The 12,290-nt window shown below is 47.9% G+C and overlaps 1 protein-coding gene across 2 annotated transcripts in view; it reads right to left on the reverse strand.

Annotated features, from left to right (window-relative positions):
• Nucleotides 1–2,092: 2,092 nt before the first annotated feature.
• The window catches only part of LOC142591291 (uncharacterized), a 250,753-nt gene continuing 240,555 nt past the window's right edge, over nt 2,093–12,290 (reverse strand). For both annotated transcript variants that reach the window (XM_075703620.1, XM_075703621.1), the window contains one exon: nt 2,093–2,296. In XM_075703620.1, the coding sequence (XP_075559735.1) occupies nt 2,139–2,296 (158 nt within the window). In that variant the 3' untranslated portion in view covers nt 2,093–2,138. The remainder of the gene's footprint in view (nt 2,297–12,290) is intronic.

Below are 12,290 nucleotides of genomic sequence, written 5' to 3' on the forward strand. Positions count from 1 at the left end.
CGAATACGCATGTGTTATTAGGGACCCACACACTAAGAAAAACATGGATGCTCTAGAAATGATTCAACGTAAATTCATTCCGTTTATCTTTTCTCAATACCGCATGGCGGACTCCTCAACCTTTATGATGCAACAAAATAATATCCAGGAACTTAAGCTACGTCGAAAAATTCTGAGATTAAAATTTCTTTTTCACTTGAAAAACAACCATCTCGCATTATACCCTGCTGCGTATGTGCAACCTCTGATGTCACGACAGACTCAAAATCGTCATGCTGAATCGATAACACCATTTAGAACACGTACTAACACATTCAAGTTTTCATTTTTTCCTCGAGTTATTACAGAGTGGAACGCTTTGCCGCTATGTATGCTTCAAAACAGTGCCTCATTCGAGGCATTGACGTCATAATGTGAAGCGCTTTTCTTGTTTTTTCCTGCAAAGGACTGTTTTTTCGAAAGTTTCAGTGTTCATAATTGTTTTCACGGCCATAAGGTGCTCATTTATGTGTCATCTTTATGTATATATCATTTTTTTCTCTCTTCATGATTTAGGATGATTTCTGGGTGATGTTTTGCCAGTGCTTGTGTAAACCTTTTTTTACCCCTCCTGCATTGGTGCTAGCTTAGGCCTGCTGTATTTTGTAAATAAATAAAATAAACATAAGCGATGCAAATTAGGAAGACAATATCATTGAAGGCTTACGATTCAGGAAAAATTCTATTCAGCATATTAGAGCTCATTAATGAAACATAGTTAATACATGGTGTTAAAACTCAACATTGCCTAGTGGGCGCGGCGGAATCGCAGGGATAATGCCGTTGACCAACAAATTTTCGTTGTTTGCACAGGTTTTCCTGCTTTTGAGCGCCGCAGTGACCATCGATGCACGAGTTTGTCCCGCTGCAAACAAGGGCGACAGCGACCACGGCATTTTCAGTCAGTTAATCCCTGGCTTGTCCTAGGTTGTTTGCTCGGCGTGTTTGCTCCCCGCTTTCTCCGCGTGCGCAAGGTTGAGCCGCGATCATCGTCTTCCTTCTCGCGCTTTCTCTCGCGCATACGGCATGCGACACCACGGCAGCGGCGAAGGCACAAATGCGTCTGGAGTGTCCATATAATTGCTATCGAAGTAGAACGAACGCTTCGTTCCATTGAATAAAATTGGAGGACGCTGAAGCTTCGCCTTTAAGAGTGGAACGTGACAGCATTCGAAGATCCCTGACTGTCTCTCACGCTTCCCAGCAACTGCCGGTCATGCAACCCGTAGTGTTTTCCTGCAAGCGCTGGCGGCGAACGCTTTGCACGAAGGCGAGCTCTGGGGTAAAAACGTCGCCCCTTGCGTCGGTCTAACCCGGAGGTAGTGCACAGTCATTCCAAGAAAATTGCATCATTTTCAGGTTTCTGTTGTTGTTTTGTACTTTTAATATGCCAGTCTGAGCAGATTTAACTTAAAAGACATGCACTGTCGGTCCTTTGTTTCCTGGCATTTGTTTGTGTGCTGTCATTCTCATATTTACGAGGAATAATTTGTCAAGAAAGTAATTAAACCAAAGTATGACCAACTTTAGTGATAATGGTCTGGCAATAGAACCCGCATATACCGCATGCCATGTAGCAAGGCGTGGCATATGCAAGCATCTAAATACGTGCCACTATTTCCACTCACGGGACGCGAACGCCCACGCCGGACGCGAACACCGGATTTTTTTGTGACACAGGGCCCTTAACGCTATCGCGTTTGAATAAATTTTATATTGCGTGGGCACAGTGACAGCAAGGCCGCTAACACGCGGTCCCTTGGACTTCTGTTTTGCTCCATGTAGCGCAAGCCGGTGAACAGTGTCGTGCCGCCGATCGGCTTTCTTACGCGTGAAGTTCGTCAGGTTCACACGAAGTATTGCACCAATTTCCACAGTGCGTCTGGTATCCATGATTAGTTTTACGCCTTTTCTTCGTGCCCTAGCATGAGTATTCCTTGTGTGCGTCTTTGTGAAATAACTTTTTCACTTGATGATATGTCGAGTTGACAGAATGTCGACAGACCAGATTGCCCGTATTAATGCCAAAAAGAAAACCACAATTACATCTGTCTGAAAGGTCGATTTTTTATTCAGTTAACCTTTTGGCGAGTAGGAAACTATTCGTTTGGGTTGTTTGCGACACCGCAAGCTTCTTTTGTGTAGGTAAATCTATATCCTTGAAATTTACGGCAGAATTTATTGAACGCGACTCTGCAGGGCGCTCGCTCTTCTTTTGGAACGATATCTCTCCTCCAAAGTAAGCATGCCGAATCTCCTGCAACAGGATCAATACATCAAGGCACAATGATTGGTAAACACCAGCACAAAAAACTGCATTCGTGTTGTATAAAAGCGCTTGTAATCCAAGGTACTTCAGCAGCCACTGGCAAAGGTGTATTCTGTGGAGCGCGTGCTTAGGTATTCAACGAGAAGCATCTCTTGCTTCTATCAGTAGCTTTCTTCTGAAGGCTGAAATGCTACATCCAGCATACTCAAAGCGATTTTAGTTTGTTTGCCCTTAGTACGCGGGAGACTTTCCTTCTACGGGCCTGGCAATAAAATACATTTCACGTTACATTAAGAAGTTTGCAGGGACAACATGGCCACAATTATTACATCAACGGGGTAGTTGGAGAAGTATGGGAGAGGTTTTTGCCCTGCAGTGGGCGTAACCAGGTTGATGATGATGATAATGACTTGTAATTCGACGTCGGTGTCCAAAAGCAGCCGTCAAGTATGAACAACTTGAATTCTTTAGACATAAATTATCCTCTGTTATCCGATAATATCCGATAACCTTTTGAGTTGAAATGCATATTACAAGCTACACTTGTGGCCGAATACACTAAGGCTTATTTCGGGCTATTGTCGCGAAGCCAGTACACCGCGGGCTCTTTTTCTTTCTTTCCGCGAATGTTGTGGGTCCTTCGATGCGGCGGAAGCCTTTGTCCAGAAATAACGGCGACGGTGCCTCGGGCATGTGCTCCCACGCGACCGACGCAACCGCACCTGAGACGTCACTACGTGCATGTGTCGCGACCTCTTCTGACACTCGGCTGTATCGGGCGTCAAAAATTGATTAGTCATGGGCGAATTGATTTTGTATGCGGAGTGTTTACGCCACCATTTTTGGCCTCTTCAACTCTGGCTCTTATTGGATGCTGCCGGCCTGCCTGATTGGTCGAAATAACCCATTGAGGTAGAACCCCCGGTGTGCGGGTCCATTGAATGCTGCAGAAATTCATTTAAGGAATGCTTTGAGCAGTTTTGAGAAGAGCAAGGAGACAGCAGGCACATGGCGCCACTTCACCAAGGAAGACCAGGTCGGTCAGGCAGGCCGACGACGACGGGTATGACATCGTTTTGTATGTGAATATTTGTACAGTGTAAACTTAAAGTAAATGCCAAGTTAATAAACCTAGTTGTTAGAATGCTTCATCTCGTCTTCGTACCTACGGACATGGACTTGCCCCTGCCGGAGCTCATCTCCCTTCATCTTCATCTCCCTGGTGAGCTGATGCGTCAAAACTGTAACAGCTGCGTCACTTCGCTACAGTATTATGAATAATCTACGAGCACAAAATATAATTTTCTTGAACGATGGCAGAGATAAACTCGTAACTTATGCCAAAGACGCTACGCACTTGTTCCCGGAATCATTGCTTTCGACTTTCACTCCCTTTGCTTAGGTAGAGCGCCCACCTTCTATGCGGGAGGTACTCAGTTCGAATCCCCAGTGCACCAAAAACCCACCGGGTTTCAGTGCGAAAGCGCTTAGCCAGCCAACCTGGATTTTCTCTCTGTCTGTGTGAATCCTCCTCCTATGCGCGTTTCTTCACGCACATGCGTATCTGTCTGTGTGAAGAGGATTCAAACAGACCTGTTTGAAGATGAGCACTCTCTATGTGAAGAAGCTTTACACAGACAGAGATGAAATCCAATAATTGGCTAGTATGGTTTTCTCACTAAGCATTATTATTTATGATTCTAAACTTTTGTGCATTCGTCCTCCCCTATTGGCAAAAACTCTTTTCGGTTGACGCCCACTTCTCCTTTCTGTCAAGCGATCTCACAAAACTACAAAAATTCACCACGTCAAAGGGACGTGTACGCATCGGAGGTGCCATTATTATGCCGAACAAAACTTTTTTTTTTCGGAACAGGCGGAGCCTTCCCTTTTCCGAATGCTATAGAAGGTGTCTACGTATCGAACGGACGAACACTGGTCCCTCGGAGCTGCAGTAGAGCACGAGCTTATTTGCCCAAATACGCAAATATGCGTGAAAGTATAATGTTGTCGAGCTAACCTGGCATGCATACGACGTCGCTCTACCAACACTTCTTTGCTGAGGATCTCTTTTAGCAGCATATTTCAGCTTCAGTTACATGTCACCACAATTTTCGTTCAGCGACCACAAGCTAAGCAATGGAAAGCATGGTGCCGATCGGAGACGCCGGCACCATCCTCCTCATCTGGTTATCTAATTTCACGGCGGTAACTCGGCCTCACCGAAAACATCTCCACTGCTGCGTGCTCCTAACGTCTGGTCATCGAATTCCATAATAAAATCTGTTAAGAAAGGCAATGCTATTTCTTTCGAAAACAAACAAACGCGCCTTCCTATAAACAAAGATAGCATTTGACTGGTTCGTTCAGGCAATGCTGCGGGTCACCCTCCGCTGTTTGCATCGACAGTTACGTAAACTTGACGTGAGAAGATGGAATAAAAACAAACTGTAATAGTTCAGGTTATAGGTCCCCTGTTTTCAAAGGGACAGATAGTTTGAATTTTGGCAGGTGATTTGTCATACCAAGCAGCCGCCGAACGTCAGACACCTTAGCTGGCACTGGCAGCTTTTTGGTGGAAAGAGTCAGCTTTTTAGGGGTTCGGCTTCATTCCGCTTGGACTAAACACACAGTCAAGAAACTTTTTCGCGGTACCCCAAAACGCCGGCACTTGCAAGTCGATGCAAAGTTAGACACAGAACTCTTCATTTTCAGTCTCGTCGGGCGTCATGTTGAGCCAAAACTGAGCGCATCATCGACTACGTTTACCACAGTTGTGATTCCTTCAATCATCTGCGGCAGATTCTTCTCAAAAAGCTGCGGTACCAACCCTATGCCAAACGGCAGTGTCTGAGAATATCGTCCAACTGGCGTTATGAATTTAGTTAGCAACTGGATTTTCGGCGACAGCTTCATTTGATGAAAACCATCGTAGCGATCTTTGAACACACCGATGTTCCGCTTAAAAGACCAAGTTAATGAACAACAGCTGGCATTACATAGTAATCGTGGCATACACTTTTCTTTAATTACGTCAAGTCAACAAAAAAGTGCAAACAGTTCCAGATGGTTAAAGTACAGGTACAGCTCCCACGCGCCATTCTGCCTGCTGATGCATTTGCAGATCAAACGATCTCACTCCATACGCGTCAGCTCCTACTTTACTCTGTTACGCAAGGGTAAGATAATACGACATTCAAAAGGAATTCCGGAATGGACTGAGTTCGGTTTTAGAATAGGTTTGCATTCTGCTTTTATAGATGAAATGACCAACGAAATCCTGCGTGTAGGAACTTTGGATTGCCTGCGCGTTGCTCAATCAGTATACGAGCTGAAGGCGCAGGGCGGGGAGCGCCGGGAGACTCAAAAGCACAGAGCGTAATGGGGAGACCACCTACCCGCTTTCTTGAACACTGCTTTGTTTCCTCTAGATAGCAGCATGAAAGTTTTCAAGAACACTGAGTGGCTCAGTCGTAGGGCGTCTGATGGTTAACTCGCATTCGTACTGCCTGGTACGCAACGCGCGATACGTTGATCGTAAAGTGTAAACTTCTGCCCCCAAATCTAATTCAGCGAATAACAGTGTGCTGCTATCGATGACCATCCAGTATAGAGAACTAGAATCCTGCCCGCTTACCACACCTATATATAACGCGCACTTAACCGTATGGAAAGCTGAATGTTGTATTCTATTTCGACCGCCTTTTCTGGCATACTCATATAACCGCAATATGTCCGCAACTACTCCAATGGTTACATTTCGCAATTCTTGCTGGACCCGTGGCCCTGCGGTGCACAGTATGGGCTTGTACCGCGGTGGGTAGAACTTAATTATGTGCGCCTACTTGCGATGCAAGTGCAACAGTTCTGTGACGAGCTGCCCGAATGCTGTCCTGAAGAATCCTTCGTGGGCGTCGCTTGCTTTCTGACCGCGTCAGGGTTGCAGTGCAACTGCTAACGGCCCGTCGCTGGTTTCTTGAAATTTTTGCGGCTGTGGTTAGATGGTCTCCTTAAAGCGGGATTTTGCCGAGGCGCTGGCAAGTGTCCTGCCAGCGTCGATTCGTAGTTTGTCGGAGAGCTTAGCATCCACGAGGCCAATAAATCTATCCTTAATCATGTGTTCTTTTTCCTTCTAGTCGGACTGGTACACCAGTTTCCATAATCTGGTAATCAATTTGTTCACTTATTGTCCTACAAAAATCTCCATTTAGGCCTAGTTGGCGTCTACAGCATCTCACATTGACCGCTAATAAAGTGTTTCTACCAACCATGTCTTGGTTTTGTGTTCTCTTCTCCTGTCGTCGTCTTTATTAGCAGTCAATATGACATGAAATAACCTGCTACAGGTTGTTGAATGCGTCGTTGACAGCATGCGGTCTGTCTAATGAAGTCCCTTCTCTGATTTAAATCGGAGACGAAGCAGTAGTAACCTTGTAGATTGCTCCAAGCGGGCCTTTCAAAGGTCAGGAGAAAATTTCCCTTGTTCGTCTGTCCATAGTTTAAAGCCCCGACTTGCGTTTCGTGCCTTGGCTGATTTAAGTAAGAGACAAAGCTGCAGCCAACTACTAGTTGGCTCCAAGCGGGCCTTTCCAACGTCAAGTCGAAGTCAAACCTTAGCGGAGGTTCAACATCGAACATGCAGTCTAATTGCTTTATTTGGTTGTCTTCCGACATGACCCCGCTTGACGAAGATAGTGCAACTCCCCTCGAATACGCAGTAGGAAGTTTAAAGATTCATAACTGTAGCAGAACCAGATGCCGCAGTTTTTTATTTCATTTTATGTTAAACCTTAATGGCCCCTTGAATGGGACCTTACAGGCACCGGCATGGGACATTACATGAGGGATGGGTAATTTATTAAGTGTGGACTCTAGGGTGGCCTTAGGAAGCGGGAGCTCTAGATTGCATAGGCCGCTCTGGTTAAGTGGCAGCCAACGCTGCTTGATTTTCTCGTGTGCTGTCCTTTGTTCACATTAAATTTTGGTGGAGGTGCTGCCGTATTTACCCAACCGTGGACTAACGCAACCGAACCTTGCCTTCCGTCATGCTTGAAGACGCCAGCCAGACATCCCCGATGGTTTCGCCAGCCATCGTATGTGCCGATTCCCAGCGTCAGCGTGCTCCTGGCATCTTCAACGGCACGGATAAGAAAGACATTAGAAATTCGCTGCACTCGTATGAGAGAGCGAGCACCACCTACAAAAGGAATGATCCCGCAAACTAAACAAGGCGACCTTCTATTTATCGCGCGACGCCCAGCAGTGCTTTAGAACAGACGACGCCGATCTCCGCTTAAGCATGGAAATTCAGGGAGTTCACCATTGGATTCGGTAGTAAACATAGAACAGAATGCATTAAAGACTTCGGCGATTTAATGATCAGGAATATAAATATATTGCTCATCATAACCTGGCAGTGGTTGAGAAAGCTTGTAGTAGAGTAGTGAAGAATGTTGGGCGCGCGAAAAAAGAAACGAGCGCTTTGTTTGATTAGCAAGGAATCGGTACATTTCTTCAACGGCGTAGTATTTTAGGCCATGCGCACTCAGAGTCACAGCACCTAGACGGGCTGCAAGGTATTTTCTTTTTTTGTTGAGACGTGTATTATCGTGTTGAACTAAAATCATGAGTGATAGTAGGTTGGGTTATTTTTATCCGCTCATATCCAGCAAAGAACCGGCTGGAAACTTCCACAAGCTTAACATTCATATCAGTATAGTTGCCTTTGTAGTAATGGGTTTATTATATATATATATATATATATATATATATATATATATATATATATATATATATATATATATATATATATATATGAATATGGTCCAAGAGGGCAGCAAGCAGCCTGTCTTAACCAGAGCAGCTCAGGCAATCTCCAGCTCGCGCCTCCCGGACGACTGGTGGTGTGTCTGCAGCGCTGGGCATACCTTTTCACTACAATCGCCCCCATTGGAGAAGGAGCCATCCTGGCGACTCATGGTGAACACAGAATCATGGGATCGTAATACGGCTTCAGGCGTTGTACGTGGACGGTTTCACGACCACGGCAGCGTTGGTCTGTAGGTGGCGTGACAGGCTCGACAATATAGTTCACAGGCGATGTGTGCGCTACAACATGGTAGGGTCCTTGATACTTGGATACAAGCTTGGATGAGAGTCCAGCAGGAATGGCGGGAACCCAAAGCCACACAAGGGAGTCCGGAAGAAAGTGACAGGGCGGGTAATCATCGTCAAGTGGAGACTTTTGTTGCCATTGGTCGACGGCTGTAAAGGAACGGGCGAGCTGACGGTATTCCTCTGCGCGGCCGGCAGCTACAGTGATGGGCGTACATTCGGATGAGTCGGGTCTGTAAGGAAGAATGGTGTCAAGGGTAGTCTAAGGTTCGCGGCGATACAAGAGGAAGGATGGGGAGAAGTTTGTGGTCGACTGTGGTGCAGTGTTGCAGGCGAACGTGATGAATGGCAAAATGAGGTCCCATTCAGTGTGATCAGAAGGGACGTATTTTAAGAGCATGTCGCCAAGGGTGCGGTTAAAGCTTTCCGTCAAACCATTAGTTTGAGGATGGGAGGCGGTGGTGGTGCGTTGAACAATGCGACATTCAGTAAGGAGCGCGTTTACGACTTCGGAGAGGAAAACACGTCCTCTATCACTCAAAAGTTCGCGAGGTGCACCGTGACGGAGAATAAAGTTTTTCAGGAGGAAGAATGCTATATCACGAGCGGCGGCAGCAGGCAGTGTGGCTCTTTCTGCGTATCGAGTCAAATGCTCGAAGGCGACGACTATCCAGCGGTGCTCGGAAGCCGTGCTCGGAAGGGGTCCATACAGGTCAATGCCAATGCGATTGAAAGGCCTAGCACGACACGGGATAGGCTGGAGTGGACCAGAGACATGCTGAGCAGGAACCTTGTGGCGTTGGCACTGATGGCATGACCACATGTACTTGCAACCAAAGGTGTACATGCCACGCAAATAAAGCCTGGAGCGAAGCCGGGTGTACGTGTTGAAGACACCCGCATGTGCACACGGCGGGTCAGTATGGAAGGCAGAAATATTTCACTACGAAGATGTCGAGGTATGACCAGCAACCACTTGAGGACGTCAGAGACGTAATTCCGGAGATAGAGAAGTCCATCCCGAATTTTGGAGTTAGATGCTTGACAGTGCGAAGGTCGAGAAGGTGAAGGAACATTCGACGGGCTTGAAAGGAAGCGGATAAGAGTACTAATCCAGACAATCTTGGGTTGCTCCGAAGCCATGTCGCAGCCTGCTGGGAACGAAAGTACTTGCTCAACGGCAGAGAGGCAGGCATCGTTTCGGTTGACACGGGCGAACGGGGAAGCGCGTCGGCATCGGTGTGGCGGCGGCCAGACCTGTAGACAACGCGCACGTTGAAATCTTGCAACCGCAAAGCCCTGCGAGCTTATCGACGTGAGGAGTCCTTCAACGTGGATAGCCAACGAAGTGCATGGTAGTCTGTAATCACGTCGAAGGGGCGGCCATAGAGGTAGGGCCAAAATTTACCAAGTGCCCAGATTACGGCCAAATATTCCTTCTCTGCAACGGAATAATTCTTCTCTTCTTTGGTGGTGGTGCCGCTTGCGTATGCAACGACGTACTCGTCGAATCAAATTTTGCGCAGCGTGAGCACAGCGCTGAGTCCAACACCGATGGCGTCGGTGTGTACTTCGGTCGGAGCTGTCTGGTCGAAGTGACGCAGTATAGGCGGCGAGGTGAGTGGACGATGAAATCTTGGAAGGCATCGTCACACGCGGACGACCAGACGTAGTCGTTCAAATCGCTCCGTAGAAGCTGATTCAAGGAAGCGGTGATGGATGCAAAATTCCGAATGAAGCGGCGAAAGTAAGAACACAGGCCAAGGAAGCTGCGAAGTTCTTTAACGGAGGAAGGTTTGGGAAAATCAGCGACTGCATGGAGCTTGGCAGCGTCATGAATACCGTGTTTAGATACTGCATGACCAAGGATGGTTAGCTGACTTGCGCCAAAGTGGCATTTCTTCAGGTTGAACTGAACGCCGGTGACAGTTAGGCACTCTAACACTTCCTCCAGCCTACAGAGATGGGTGGGAAAATCGGGCGAAAGAATAACCACATCATCTAAGTATAAGTAGCACAGGCACGTTTTCCACTTAATACCACGCAAAAGGTTGTCCATGATAAGCTCAAATGTTGCGGGGGCGTCGCAAAGCCCGAAAGCCATGGCACGAAATTCATATAGGCCATCTGGCGTTAAAATGCCGTTTTTGGTCGGTCTTCGGGTGTCATGGGGACTTGCCAATAGCCGCTGTGTAGGTCGATAGAAGAGAACTCCGCGCCTTGGAGACAGCCAAGGGCGTCGTCAATTCTTGGAAGAGGGTAAACTCCTTTACAAGTTATTTTGTTAAGATGAGGGTAAACGACACAGAATCGAATCGATCCATCCTTCTTCTTAACAAGAATAACGGAAGATGCCCAGGAACTATCCGAAGGCTGAATGACGCCGCGCTTGAGCATCTCAGCTACGTGATCCTCGATAACACGGCGCTCTGTCACGGATAGACGATATAGTCTTTGTCGCAGTGGTGAACTAGTACCCATGTCGATGCGATGACAAACACTTGACGTGCGGCCCAAGGGAACATGCTGGCAGTCGAAAGATGAACCGAAGTTGTCGAGAAGGCGTAGAAGCTGGGCGCAATGTGAAACAGTCAACGTGTCAGCGGTGTATCTATGTATAACAACAGGCGAAGTCGGCTCCTACGCGGGGTTACAGGTCCCACTGGCGACCTCATGAGTGGCGATGGAACCAGTTGGCATGTCAATGATGGCAGCAGGGTCGACATACTGAGCACGGCCAACGCACTCCCCACGAAGCAAAGCGAGAGGACCGGACAATCGGTCGGGGACGAGCAGTCTACTGACGCCGGCATGAACGTCCAAAAAAGCGAAAGGCAGCGTGGAACATCTGCGACGAGCGGAAATTGCAGATGGCCTAAAAAGTATGCTGGCATTAGCAACAATGTTGCATGACACTGTGGCAAGGGCAGAAAAGTGTGGTGGAATTGTAACGTCTTCGGCAACAAATACTTTGTCTTCAGGTTCACGAGCGTCAAGGAGTGGGGCATTGCACAGCGTTTAAAATTCCACTTCAGCACGAGAACTGTCGATGACAACTTTATTGGCGCAAAGGAAGTTCCAACCCAAAATAAGATCGTGGGAACAAGAACATAGCAGCAAAAATTCAATGGTGTAGAGGAGGCCGTTTATCACAACGCGAGCAGTACACGCAGCTGCAGGCATGATGCCGTCTGCGCTGGCAGCACGAAGTCACACGTTGGACAATGGCGTCGCAACTTTTCTGAGCGAACGGCAAAGTTTGGCACTAATAACTGAAACTGCGGCACCAATGTCGACGAGGGCTGGTGCAGCGACGCCGTCCACATATACATCAATAACATTAGTCGGAGAAGGGACAGGCCTTGGTCTGTTCGTGAGTGATGCGGTTCTTGCCTCTGGAACTGCGGCGATCAGTTTCCCGTTCCGGCGAAAAAGGACGACGACGCATCGGCGAAAGCGAGTGGCGTCGAGGGGATGGGGAACGGCGGTCAACAAGAGGGCGTTGATCCGAGTAGCAAGACATCTGGCCAGGGTTCTGAGACGCGGAGGATGAAGGGTATGGGGAAACGTATGGTGCGGTGTCGAAGCTACGGCGGTAGGACGTTGCGCGGCGACAACAAAATCGTGCAACATCAGCAGGTAGACCACAGGCGTAACATATTGGCCGGTTGCCAGGAGTGCGCCATTGTCCACTGCTGTGTGGGTACCGCGGCTGAACGAAGTGAGGAGCTGGACGCAGTGGTACAACTGATGGGGATGGCGCCAAGGTCGGAGGTGGTGGTCGCGCGAGAGCCTCGGCATAGCTGAGAAGTGCAGTCCCTCGGGAAGGGCAGCGTGAGTCGGCGGAGCCTCGCGGGCAGAAGGGAGA

Source organism: Dermacentor variabilis, chromosome 8 (genome assembly GCF_050947875.1).
Source record: "Dermacentor variabilis isolate Ectoservices chromosome 8, ASM5094787v1, whole genome shotgun sequence".
NCBI lineage: Eukaryota > Metazoa > Arthropoda > Arachnida > Ixodida > Ixodidae > Dermacentor > Dermacentor variabilis.